Source organism: Mycetomoellerius zeteki, unplaced genomic scaffold (genome assembly GCF_001594055.1).
Source record: "Mycetomoellerius zeteki isolate Tzet28-1 unplaced genomic scaffold, Tzet1.0 scaffold471, whole genome shotgun sequence".
In the NCBI taxonomy this organism is placed as follows: domain Eukaryota; kingdom Metazoa; phylum Arthropoda; class Insecta; order Hymenoptera; family Formicidae; genus Mycetomoellerius; species Mycetomoellerius zeteki.
In genome coordinates, this window is record NW_017257470.1 from 20,853 (window position 1) to 35,250 (window position 14,398).

The 14,398-nt window shown below is 33.0% G+C and overlaps 2 protein-coding genes across 3 annotated transcripts in view; both read right to left on the reverse strand.

Moving 5' to 3' along the window:
- The window catches only part of LOC108727154 (uncharacterized), a 12,151-nt gene extending 3,228 nt beyond the window's left edge, over positions 1-8,923 (reverse strand). Inside the window, exons 1-6 of the mRNA XM_018455137.1 lie at positions 8,819-8,923; positions 6,980-7,147; positions 6,796-6,912; positions 4,802-5,209; positions 4,205-4,353; positions 2,239-2,368 (exon numbers count right to left, since the gene is read on the reverse strand). Coding sequence (XP_018310639.1) covers positions 2,239-2,368; positions 4,205-4,353; positions 4,802-5,209; positions 6,796-6,912; positions 6,980-7,147; positions 8,819-8,893 — 1,047 coding nt within the window. The 5' untranslated portion in view covers positions 8,894-8,923. The remainder of the gene's footprint in view (positions 1-2,238; positions 2,369-4,204; positions 4,354-4,801; positions 5,210-6,795; positions 6,913-6,979; positions 7,148-8,818) is intronic.
- Positions 8,924-10,433: 1,510 nt separating this feature from the next.
- On the reverse strand, positions 10,434-13,034 carry LOC108727199 (tRNA methyltransferase 1). 2 transcript variants are annotated; one of them, XM_018455202.1, is made up of 2 exons: positions 12,817-13,034; positions 10,434-12,302 (listed from the first exon to the last, which is right to left on the reverse strand). In XM_018455202.1, the coding sequence occupies exon 2, from the start codon at positions 12,284-12,286 to the stop codon at positions 10,718-10,720; it is 1,569 nt and encodes a 522-aa protein (XP_018310704.1). In that variant the 5' UTR covers positions 12,287-12,302; positions 12,817-13,034; the 3' UTR covers positions 10,434-10,717. The 2 variants fall into 2 exon arrangements, with proteins under 2 accessions (XP_018310704.1, XP_018310705.1); XM_018455203.1 differs by having other exon boundaries at positions 12,893-12,901.
- Positions 13,035-14,398: the final 1,364 nt, after the last annotated feature.

Consider the following 14,398-nt stretch of genomic DNA (forward strand, 5'->3'; position numbering starts at 1 on the left):
GGTCAATCCCCCCCCCCCCCCTTGACAAATGTCTGGATCTGCCCCTGGCTTAAGGATTACTATCGTAAATCAAGAGTAATACAGAATAACATGGAAAAGAAATCAAAGTAAAAAATTTAGAAAATTCTCTAAAACCCCGGATGTTCATAATTATCCGGACGCTTTTGGAAACCCTGGTGAAAAAGTTTCGCTGAAATTATTCCACGTATTGGAACATTTCAGCGAAATTGCTGAAAATTTGCTGAAACTTCACTGAAAGTGAATTTTTCAGCTAACATACTGAAAAATCACTGATATCCAACCGAATTTCTCTTAAATTCTTGTTGAAATTTGTCTGAAAATTAAACTGAAATTTTGTTGAAGTGTTCCAAAACGTGGAATAATTTCAGCGACATTTTTCCACCAAGGAAATCCCTCCCGCACGTCCCTGAACGTCCTAAAAAAAGAGAACGGTGTGGGGGGGGGGGGCGAATCTCAACCATGGTGGAAGAATTACATGGCTGCGTTCGGGAATTATGTCTAGATAACTCTAGGGTACATTTTTGCTATAATATATGCAACGTAACCTATAGCTTAGAGTTATCTGGGCGTAATTCCTGAACGCAGCCCATAGTATGTGCAGTTCGGCCAAACCACGCCTACTTTTACTCCACGTCAATAATGTGCAAGGGCTACCAAGTGTAAAACGCGAAACATGGGACGTCATAACTCATTCAGTTGAATGCGCGTTCCTTTTGCATTCTAACAAGTGAGATTCAACTAAGTTTTTCCCCATAATCTGCACAAGATCGAGACCGTGTGCTTTCGTGAGTCTCGTAAACTCACTTCAAAGTGAGGTTATAAACCTATATATATTCGATAACTTTTTCATCAAAAAAGCAAGAATAAATTGATAAAAGAATTGTAATTTTTAATAAATAATTGGTGATTATTTAGAATACGAGCCTAACCTTTGATTATACCTTTTATTATTTAATTTGAGGTTAGTGAGAATTTCTCATTTCAGCGCGTTCCTTTTTATACTGAACGATGATGTCATTATCTGAGTTTGAAATACTCAGCTCACTTCGGACTCAGTTTCACTTGTGTGTAAAAGGAAAGCAGCTAATATCTCGTTCGCGAGGCAGAGCAATACTTTTTTCTGCCAGATTCTTTCGTCTCATGCAAAAACGCATCGATTGAGTATATTTTTATCAAAATTTAAGGTGAGAGGGGTCTTCTTAACATTTACCCCTTTTTTTGCTCAAGGTTTTCTCTGCTGAACACAGCCAATCAATAGGCCTGTTCTTTTTGGCTGAACTTTTCCACCAGTTCATCTTTCTTCCTTTTCTCTCCAGGAGGAAAGAAGAGGAAGATGAACTGATGCAAAAGTTCAGGCAAAAAGAACAGGCCTATAGGAAGATAAAAGTCGTAGCTTGTATCACTGTCATTCTAACATTTTCTAAGCCCCATGCGCCCTGAGCCAATCACGAGTGATTCGGATCACGTGTCAAGTTGGCGACTCTGATTATAGGTTCTAGTCCATAGACGGAGAGGGTAAAGATTTAGAAAGAGACTGTCCAACTGCACACAGCGGCCCGTATTCAGAACACGCTTTTATGGATAAAAGTTTTTATCTCTAAAATTCTATAATATGCGTGACGTAAAATATAGTAAGTTAACGCGATAACATCATTGAGAGAGTTCAAGTCGGCAAAGCGGCTAGATCTGTTTGCCGAGCGAATGAGCATGATTGATTCTTACCAGTGGATCCAACCAATCATGTTTAATTGCTTGGCGAACAGATCTAGCCACTTTGCTAAATTGAACTCGCCCATTGTAAGCGCGTTCTGAATACGGGCTACCATGGCTATGTTCTAAAATTGACTGCCTGTACTAAAAATCTATAGTGCACGTAAACTATCGCATTTTCAGTGTTGGCAGCAAATTTGGAACACGGCCCATGTTATCCTTTCCATCATGATCGCAACCCTCAATTTGAGTGAAGTAGTTTTGGCAAACAAAAATAAAATTCCTAGTAAAAATATTAAATAAAAATTGTCGTATTATAAAATAAATAGGATTAGTGATCATTGTGGAATATATGCGATAAGAATGATTGCTCGATTTCCATTTTGATGTTGATGCTGCAATATATTTGAAGCTCAAATAAAATGCGCGTAAAATAATACAATCTCATGATAATGATGTAATTCGTACACATAATTCTACTTTTGTCGCATGTTATAAAATACGTACGTTATAAGTTCCGAGGCCCAACATCGGCATTTTGTATCCATTCGAAAATGTGATTGTCGGAATACCAGCCATTGTTATCGCCGACTGCAGATAGATAGATGTATGCAACAGGAAGTGTATGAAAGGCCGTCAAAGCAACAGTACAACCGAGTCCTTGACTATTATGAAACACTTTGGATAAGTTATCGTTTAACACAACTCACAATATCGATAGGCACACAATACTGCGTGTTGCGGTGCGAGAATTATTATCCGGAAATAAAAGACTAACAATGAATAAGGTAATTCTCTACTATATATCTCTCGAATGTCACCACACCTCACGAGCTCCCACCAGGCTGACCGGCTGATCAGGCTCACCAGTAAGATCGTCGAATCAAAATAAACTGTACGCATACATGTAAGAACACAGACACACGACTGCGCCTTGGTCCCTTGGTGGCTGCGTTCGAAAACACTACCAGAGTACCTCTGAGTAGTTCAAGTATTATTTTATCCTTATTTAAGATTCGGTGCACAACAAAGATAAAATGATATTTGGATCGGCATTTGGGTAGTATTTTCGAACGCAGCCTTGTCAGATATATATATAAGTATATGTATAGTAATAGCTTTATGTAATAGGAGGGATAAAAGAAAGGAATAGAGAGAAAGAGAGAGAAACAGAGAGACAGAGAGATATGAACTACATTGACGAAAAAAATCGATGCAAATATATATTATGGCCCGTATTCAGAACGCGCTTTTATCTCTGAAACACTCTATAATATGCATGACGTAAAGTATAGTATGTTAGCGCGCTAACATCGTTATAAGCGCGTTAACATCGTCATAAGCGCGTTTTGAATACGGGCCATTATGTATGTTTAAGCATTATATTGAATAGATAACCGCGAATATTGCTCGAATTTAAAGCTGAGAAACACATCTTATTACATTTTTTAAATTAGATAATATTTATATAATTTAATAATTTCTTTAATTATTAATTATAAGATTATAGTATATAATACAATTTCCACGAATTTACAAAACGTATCTCTCTCTGTAATAAATTCATTTTTTCTAAAATCGCGATAATTATTACGAAAATGTATTTTGAGCTATCTAGAAATCAGAAAATTCGTTTCACGCACGTATAACACAACACATGAAAAGTTCCACGTACCTTACCAGTACAATATTAATTTCTACACTCTCATCTATGATTTCACGCGTTTTATGTACATACGTCGCAATGATTTTCTGCTGATTCATTCGTGCTATTTATTAGACGGATATTATTACATAATTCGATTTACAGTTTCACCCATTCCTTTCATTTTTAATCGATTATAAGCGAAAGAGAAGAGTCACGTTTATAATCTCGTACAGCAAAGAGCGATAATGGTATCTCTTATTTTCTTAGATCTTCAACGAATTGCGAGACATGTAATATTTAACTCTAGATTATAAATAATGCTACAATATTGAAAAAATACTTTACGATACTATGATATGCTATTCGCGATATATTATATCTTGCGTTTATATAATATAATAATAAAAAGTATTCGGTTGTGTATGCAACTTAGGATTTATTCTGCATAAGCCGATATTGTACAATCATAGATTCGGTGATTAGATTGCATCAAAAATTTAAAGAGGCTCTTATAGATGTTCAATATATTATATATTATAATAATATTGTACAATTATTTTATATAGTATTATATTGAGACCCCTACCTAAATAATTTAAAACAACAGTTTGGAGACTCTACACAGCTTCCAGATGATCAAATATTGTGCAATAATATTGATTGTCTAGGAGCCTTTTAAAACACATTTGCCAGTTAGACGCTTTCAGTTAAAATTCCAAGTGGAAAGGATAATCCTTGTGTGTTTTATATCTGAAAAAATAGAAAATTATTTAAATGTTCAAAATATACTATAATGACATTTTTTTAAAAAATAATTAAGTATACTGTTCAAACTGCACTATACGTCCGCCACAATCAAATTTGTCAATTGTGGCAATTTCTTCCGGAGTTAACTTAAAATTAAAAATGTTAATATTCTGTTCGATACGCTTCTTTGAACTGGATTTTGGGATTGGTATAGTATCAATATCAACCTGTTCGTAAAAAATTATTGTTGAATTATTCAATCTATAAAGTGTCTTAAAATCAATGGGTACCCCTTTAATGACAAGTTTTCTTTGACCAATTTGAGAAATCAATTTTTCCTTATCAAAAATCATTTATCATTGCAACTTTCCAATTTTTTGCATCATACATATTTTTAACTCCTATGTTTCTAATTAAGATTTTCTTTAAATAACATTTCATTTGAAAATAATTGGAGAACGTCATCTTGATATCCATTTGGTTTTCTAAAATTTGCGAATTTAATTCCTTCTTTTCTAATTGCTTATAAATAAAAAATAAATAATTAATGTCTCAATATTTCCGTAACGAAAAGATCATCTCTAAATTGGTCAAGGATTATATTATATCATTAAACTTCATTAAAGAGACACCCAGTAGCCACGTGCAGCATTAATTAACAATAGCACATCTTACCAAATATCTCAGAATAACTTGTGCGGGAGTTTTGCCGTATTTAGCGCCAATATTTACAATTTCAGGTGCATGAAGGACAACTTTCAGATCGCCAGGTTTAGCCCAAGGCCAATTAGGCGAACCAAACGGACTATAAGCTGTGACAGCTATGTCACGACTCGCACAAAAGTCTCTCAATTTTCTCTGATTCAAATTCGGATGGCATTCCACCTGATTCATTACCGGCTTTATTTGGGCAATCGATAACACGCGGTCGATCTGCTCGGAATTAAAATTGCTGAGGCCAATACTCCTCGTTAAACCCAATTTCATGCACTCCTCCATACCGCACCACGTGTCAAGGAAATCCTCGTGTCCAAACATCGGATCGCCGTTTTCGTCAACCGGTATTATTCCGTCGGCATTTTCCTAAAATAATCGCAGCATAAGCAGGAACGATAATGCTCACGATTTTAATTTTTACCATAATGCGAAACTCGTTTATAATATAATTTTCGCATTGCACGATATTTAAAGCTAATCTAAAATGTTTGCTTTCTGTTTCTTGCTTTTTACTTCTTACCTTTTTTTCTCTTTTTTCTCTTCGCTACATTTTTATCGACAATCGTATTTCTTGTCATGTATTTCTTGTCTTTCAAAATCAACAACTTTTACCTCGGATGCAAAAAACAATGAAACAGAATAAAAGACAAAAATATAAGAGAAAAAAGTACTAAAAAGCAAGAAATAGTAAAAGGCACACTGAAAATTAGCCTTTATTCTTATCTTTCATATTATAGACGTATTGTACATCAATAACGGTATGATATTATCGATTTTTATCTAATGACTACAATCGCGTAACACCTTCTTAAAAAAGTCATAGCGTTAAAATGTTGTATGTGGGTTTTTTTTACAATAAGCCATTTTTCAATTATATCATACTAGTGATAACTTAGAATTATGAGTCATAAATCTTAAGAAACTTACATCCAGAATAAATCATATTAGATCGTTACATCACAATATTTTAACCAATCAGAAGCCCAAGTAGCACGTAGCGCTTACAAAGAGTTAACAAAGCGCTAAAAAGCGCATATAATCGCTTTTTTAGCGCTTTGTAAGCGCTGTTGTGCTACTTATTGGGAGGGTGGCAAGGAAAATAACAATATACTATGTGATTGGTCAGTCATGATGTAATCTAAGTTTTAAATTGTTGAAGTGATTGCATGAAAATAAATTGTACAAAAAATGAAATTCTTATACAATTTATCTTCACGCAATCACTTCAACAATTTAAAATTGCAGACTCATCGTTGCTTATGAGACATTGACTTGTTTACAACTCGTCCCTGATTTCTAATCTATTACCCAGATAGCAAAGCGTGTCTCGATCAGCAAACTTACACAAATCTGTGATTACTTATGATGCTGTCAATTTGCCGTAATTTGTCTTCAACGATTTCGAATATACCGACATTGTAGCAACATGCAGGCAACAATGTATATGTATATATATATATATATATATTACCAGCAGTTTAACGGCAAGATAGCTGCATCAATGTCACTTTATTGCATTGTCGGCAATATAACAGCATTGTGTGATGCTGCCCAGACAACATCGTGTCCAAAATGCGGACATAAGACGTCTCAAAGACATCTTAAAGGTTGCTTTAAGACGTCTTATAATATGATGTCTTAAAGCAATCTTTAAGTATCTTCAAGATGTCTTATATCCGCATTTTTTGGACGTAATATTGTCTGGGTGCATATTATTATGCCAATGATAATAAGTACGAATTTTGATGATGACGATTTTACAGTTGTCAGTAAATTGCTGGCAAGTTGCTTCTTAAAGTTGTCATATCATGAAGGCATCAATAAATGAGGACTCAGTTGCTGCAATTCTCGTAGCAACATATACTTAGCAAGCAACATGCCAGCAACAAGACAGACACGTTATCATCTAGATACTAACAGCTTATATACTCTAAAATGTCCATTAAATTTACCGCATAAGATATGGGCCAGTGTATCAGGTAGAGATCAACGTAACCGAGTCCAAAATTCTCTACAGATCTTCGGCAAGCCGGTACCACGTTGTCTCGTTTATGGAATGTGTTCCACAACTGAATAAAAACGATCAATTTTATTAATATATCGGAATATTCAGACAAAGGGATAACGTGAATGTACCTTAGTAGTAATGAAGAGATCTTCTCTCTTCACGATCCCTTTCGCGATCTTCTCACGTAGGACTTTGCCAATTTCCTTTTCATTCTGATAAATGTAAGCACAATCGAAATGTCGATATCCAGCATCGATAGCATCGTGCACGGCTTGTTCGACAATCTTTGGATCATCCTAAAACAAAATTAAATTAATTAAATTATAAAATTTCAGACGATGCTATGTATTTAGAAATTTCTTTATCTTGGCAGATAGAAAGAAAGCATCTGAAACTAGCCTAATGAAAATATTATATTAATTCATAAAAGATAAAGCTATATTGAAATCATCACAATTTCTTAATTTTTTTATAGTAGTTATCAGGGTTGGGTAGTGCTAAATTAAAAAGATAAAAGTTAAGTTAAAAAGTTAATTAATTTTAACTTAGTTACATTTTAGACTCTTAACTTTTTAACTTAATTTAGTTACATTTTATCGCGCGCGGTAACTATTAACTTTTAATTTGATTTCTTTTAAGTTAATCCTCAGACACAATGCGAGAGGATAATGAGTATATAATTTAGTAATTTTATATTGTATAATCATTACTTGTGAACAAAAATAACCAGATTCTTTAATAAATATGCTGTGAAAAAGGAAAAATACGAAAAATTATGTCAAACTATTTCTTTTTCTTTTTTTTTTTTGGTTGTTCGTTCGAAGCAAATTTATCTTTTAACTTTTCAATTACTTTTTTTATTAACTTAACTTTTAATTTAATTAATTTCATTATGGATTAACTTTTATTTTAATGAAGTTAAATTTTCAAGGCTGTTAACTTTAACTTAACTTAGTTAAAAAAAAAAAAGTTAACTTACTCAACCCTGGTAGTTATCAATTACAAGAGTTGGTTCAGCAAGCTGTTTAGATAATCAAATTGTTTACGTGTGCATCGCAGTTTCATTAGTACATGATCACGAACTTTGCGTTATCACTGACATTGAAAGAAAGATACCATCTGATCTTTTTCATTACACACCCAATGATGTCAGTATGACCAATCTAAACGCTCGTTTCTACAATGTACTTGGTAAAACTCTAAGAGCAAGTGAATGATCAGTCAAAATGAATAAAATGCAAGTGTAACAAAAACCGAAAATTAAGCCTGTTATGTGACATTGCACGGAGAGCAACGTCATATATAGCTACACATATGAGCTACACATATGCTCTAAAAATTTGAGTGAAAAATTCATTTCTATCTTATGAGTGTCCACATTCACTTAAATTAAAGTGACATTCCTCTCTTTTGAAGTGATTGCGATTACTTTAACATACTAAGAGATATAAAACCACTCTATGAAATTTATATCCGATTCAATAAATGTAAAAGTCATCACATGTACAAAAATTTTAATTGTAATCGTAAGGCCGTAAGCAAATCAGCCAATCACAGTCGAGCGTTTTAAAACATGAGATCGTAATTTTGATTGTGATTGGTCGATTTGCTTGAGACATTACGGTTGCGACTAAAATTGTTGTACATGTATGACCTTAAAATTAATTTTAATCATGATTCAATTTATTTTTTATCTTTTTCTAATTCTTAGATTTAGACAAAATGAAGAATAAATTGAATCAAGATTAAAATTAATTTTATATTTGTAGAACCGGGTCTTAAGAATATATAAGATTAATTTTAATCTTGATTTAACTCTTCATATATCTTTTTCTGAATTACAAAATAATGAAAAGTGGATTAAACCAGCATAAGAATTAATTTACATTGGTAAAAACGGATATAAATCAAATTTCTTTGAGAGAACCTGCTGTTTTATTTTACTGCTATATATAGTATACACTTACGCCTGCCTGCCAAGTACCAAGCCCGAGTACGGGAATCTTTACACCGTTGTTCAAAACTGTAGTCTGCGCTGCCATATTTCGACAAACTAAAGATTTATCTTACCAAGCAATAACATAAAAGTTCTATTCTTGGTAGTAGACGGATATAGCGGCCTGTTATCAATGACATATATATGTATATTACTTAATATTACTGTATGTATTTATACCAGCGTGGTATACATATACAGGGTGTCCCATTTTAAATAATGCATTAAGATTGCTCGAAAACTATGGTAGATACGGAAAAATGTTTCAAACAAAAGTTTTATAACTTTGAGGAGAGCATAAGATGGAACATTTTTTAAATGGAATTCCCCATTTTTTATTACATATTCTTATAGCTTACTTTGAGAGTTTTTCAAAACATTATAATAAAATTATTTTTCATTAAGTACTTTTCGAATTATAAGGCTTGAAAGTTACAGTACCGCCGGCATTAGCATTACGCAAGATGTCCAATCGATCGGACAGCTAAAACCTCTTGAATGTTGTTCAGGATTATATCCTGGATAACATTTGTCAAGATCAAAATCATTGGAGGTTGTACCTCTTATTTTCATTTTTATGTAAAAATGAATTCTTAGTGCAAAAATGAAAATAAGAGGAATAATCTCCAATGGCTTTGATCTTGACAAATGTTATCCAGGACATGATTCTGAACAACATTCAAGAGGTTTTAACCGTCGATTGAATACCTTGCGTAATGTTAATGACGGTGATACTGTAACTTTCAAGCCTTAATTATAACTCGAAAAGTACTTAATGAAAAATAACTTTATTATAGTGTTTTGAAAAACTCTTGATACTAGCTATTAAATTCTGGTATCAAAAATATGGTGTTCCATTTAAAAAAATCGATGTGACCTTGACCTGATCTTAACGACACCACCCAAGGTCAAATCAATGGTATCTTCTTATGTCCCTCTCCAAACCATACAACTTTTGTTTGAAACATTTTTCTGTATCTACCATAGTTTTCGAAAAATCTTAATATATTATTTAAAATGAGAAACCCTATATTAACATAATCCAATCTGGAAGAATATTAAAATTACATTCCATAATAACTCAAATTATGTAAGTGACAGATTATATATTATCGGAAATTTTAAGCGGGGTTATGTGTCTAATACATCTCACAAGAGCTATATTTATATTTTATTTGAAAAGTCAACTTCGAATGAGCTAAATAATAAAAAATTTACAATAGTTCAACACCTTAACGTTCTGACCGTTATGGCGCTTCTTAATTTAAAATTATTATGTTTAACATTAGCGGTCTTTCAATCTTATTATTAAATAATAAAAGACGTTTTTTTATAATCTTTTCTTTTTTAAATGTTCTTGTCGAGATTTGGATTTTACAATAAATGTGATGATGATAAAAGTATAATGATAAAAATGCACAAAAACAACAATTTTATAAAAAAAATATTTTATTATATAAGACGTATTTGCAACAATGCAAAAATTTCTTACAATCTTAAATAACAATATGCAGTATCGTATAAATATACAAGGACATCGCATATCTCTATCAAAAAATTATTTGTCACCTGCCTGATTGCGTAAATACATATATGAATAATTTTATAAAAGCTGTTCGTTGTGATTTTTCTATTTTTTTTAATGCTGATTCTATAATGAGTCTGTAGTCGAAAGTCTTAGTCTTAATTGATGAAGTTAGCCAATCAGCGTTAGTTGTACAAGTTGGTTATTGGTCAACTTCACCGATAAGACTTAGGACTATCGACTACCGACTCATTGTAGAATCAGCATAATGTATATTAACCCAGAATAACTGTTCAAGATATTAAAATACATCGAGCATAAATAACTGGATACTCTTTGTTCACATTATTGTACTATCTGCTGTTCCACCATCGCTGATTTTTTTTTATTGTTTTTATTTTGATTTCTCACTTTTTTCGAATCATTCGCTTTATTTTCAAGATCAACCCTAGTTCTCGAACGGACGCCAGGTCCCCAATTTGCAGTAGGGTTCTGTTGAAAGCGAGACAAATGCCTTTGCCGAGAAATTGGATTGGCAAGAGGATGCATAGCAAGCGAGATATCCATCGTGGACGATGCATTAAGTATCCGTGTAGCTGGGCTATCCTCAGCCAATTTCTCCCGTTTTACAGGGTGTTTTTTTTCCCAGGCACGCACAATATCCCATATAACATCATTTGGCGCATCCGTTTTGATAGAAATTTTACTTGCATGTGAGTATGACACCTTGTATCCCGCATTTAATAATGCTGATCTGAACATCAACATTGGTGGAACATGACACCTAACTATAGACATCAAGCGATCTAGATTATAATACAAAGGAATGTCTAGTTCTTCATGTATCACGGTCAGGACACCCTCCATTCTTTTCGATGTACCCAACTCCATGTTATTCAAGTTGCATAATAATCGCGACACGAATCCGTGATCGTGTAAAGGACCTAGCCATATTGGACCTCCCATGTGCTGCCTATGTTGACAATGTTTACATAACTGATCTATTATGGGTGCACTTGGTAATTTGTAATTCTTGGCAGCCTTTCTTACCACTAATGGTTGAAAATTCATACTCTCGCATCCATTACATTGATAGAGCATTCCTATCTTATTGGAATTCTCTTTGCACTTGTCATGACTCGTGAAGACCTTGACAAACACTCTTATATAAAAATCAACGCTTATAGACAATAATGGTACTATGTACCGTCCATAACGTCCTGCATAGGACGCGATGCATTGTAGTAATATTCTCAATGCTATCTCATGGCATGATTTCGACTTTATGGATATTGCTCCATATTTGTAGTAACAAGTTTCTGGAACATTGCCAGCCAGAATAGCCACATCAGTAGCGGTAACTAGAAGTATGCCACCATCGGACACACACTGCACCGCACCATCCAAGTACATCGAGGGACAACCGTAGGGGTCTAAATCAACCGCGTCGAAGCGATTTCTTCTGCGTTGATACATCAACAGCGTTGCGTCCTCGTGATAAGGAGTTACCAAATTTTCAACTCCATTATGTAAAACATTCTGCCTGATACTATCTACTGCCTTCGCAGAAATGTCATTTGCAATAATCTGCCGGACACCCTCCACTTCCTTGGCATATCGTATGCTACGCAAACCAGTCGCAGATAAAGCTTCCAATATAGTAATTCCCCTCTGGTTTTCTACATTATGTGATATACTGATTTTATCGTCTTTCTCCAATTTGTTTTTCTGCGGCACTTCTTCGTTATAGTCCTTGGCAAATATCGTTAGTACTGCTATACTGAGATCCCTATTGAATTCTTGAACTGGATTATAAAACACCTTTTCATTTGTTACCAATATCTGTGCCTTTCCCTCATTCACAGTGGGAACCTCTTCAAGTTTCAACTTCTTTGGGCATTGCTCGTTATCCATACTTGCATATGTAACACTAAAACGAATATGTGTGTTATATGTACGTACAAATATTTTAAAAGGAGATTATATTAAAAAATAAGTTGAATTTTCGTTAGAAAAAAAGAAGTCACTGACTTATCAAATTGTCCACGCATTTGTTAAGAGATATATTGAAAAATATATAAAAAATTTATATATATATAGAGAGAGAGAGAGAAAGAGAGGTTGTCTGAAATTTACATATCAAAATATTTTACAGTAAGAAAATTTTCGAAAAAATAAATTATAAATATATTTGCCATTTACTATTCTGAGCAGTAGTTTTCGAGACAAAAGTTAAATACTGGTCAATTATAAATTACAACTCGTTTAATCGTAATCTGTAATTAGCTAGTTTTTAACCTTTATATATTTTAAAAATTACTGATCGAAACGACAAATGACAAATACTTTTGTAATTTATTTTTTTAAGAATATTCATGCTGCTGTATTTTTATTTGGAATATTCTGAATAAAGATATCACATAATAGTTATTACAACATTGTATCTCAGTTTATCTCTGTTATTTTCATAAAGTCATATTAAAGCCTATAATACTTGAAAATACTCGGTTCTATATTTACACAGTTTCTTGCTTCAATTATTCAAATATCTATTTGTAATAATGAAAGAAAAATTTCATATGTCTCTCCAGTGACAAAATAACCTATTATTAATCAAGTTTGCGATTGTACAGCAACGCTTCTTCGATAAATAGGAGAAACTGTAAGCCAAACATGTAGATGGTAAACGTGATCGAATGTCGGTAAAAAAGTCATGTCAACATACTACAGGGTGAATCAGAGTAGTTGAACTCAAATTGAATTAAGTTTAAACCACAGAGTTGTGCGCGCGTAAATTATAATATTCTACGTTTACGTGTAGACAACGTAAACTATTGTATGGGCCGTAGTAGTAAGGCTGCAGCCTTTGACGTTGAGTTGTGAAAATTGTTACAAAATATTAAAAATGCATCTTTTTTTCGGTGCGCCCAACAATTCGCACGATGTATCCACCCATTCTGATCGCTATAAATCGATAATTAGGTATGAGGTCGATAATTTTCTCAGAAGATAAAATACTGGTTAAACTATTCTAATTCAGCCTGTATATCTTTGTCGAATTGTTTAATCAAAAATTTATAGCGAATTAGATTGTACATATGCACTCAGTGCGCACTAGTGCACATTAAAGCCGTCGTACACAACTTAAAAAAGTGTGTATTTAATATAAATATAAAAATGTGGATTAAAAACTATGAAATTCCCAATATATTTTATTATGCTATTAAGTAAAATTTATATTTTATAATTATTTTAAGCATTAAAGATCTAGCTTCGACCGTTTAGGTTACTTAGGTACTAGTTGATTGTGTTCTTACGCGGTCTAAAATAAAGATTGTCTATATTTTATAATTTTAAATATTTGCATTGACTATATATATATATATTACACAAATTAAATCAGTATATAATGGCTTTAATATGCATTAGTTTGCACTAGCGCGTCCAACGCTATTATATTCGCTATTATATATTATACCAAGACAAAGTAAATTAAAAAGAAAGATACACGCGAATAAAAAAGGCATTGCTTTAACATTTATTTACGTGATATTCGTACACAAACAATCACTTACTTCTACTTGAATTCTTATATCTACAGTTCAAAACAGTACTGTGTTTGCTGTTATTCAGCTAAACTAGAATAAATACATTGTAGCCTATCCTCTGGGAATATTATGGATTATTATAGAACTATGTCGGTTGCTGGGAAAACGCGACAGTTTCTGTCTATCTCTTTAGATTACCATGGACCTTTTTCGAAATCTAATGAACAACAAAGATAAATGGCTGTTAGATTACGTGAAGAAATCTGATATACTTTGAAGTTCCCGTTCGCGAAAGATTTCCTAATTTTGAGTATTGCCTAAAGTAGATTAACTATTCTAATCTATTTTCAGCAACCACTCCGAATAGTTCCATAATAGCTTCCCTAATGTCTTCAAATAAAAAAATATGTTCGCACGCACACACTATTCTCAAGAACTCAGCCTTGATCGCGACAAACGAATTATAATTGAATAAAAA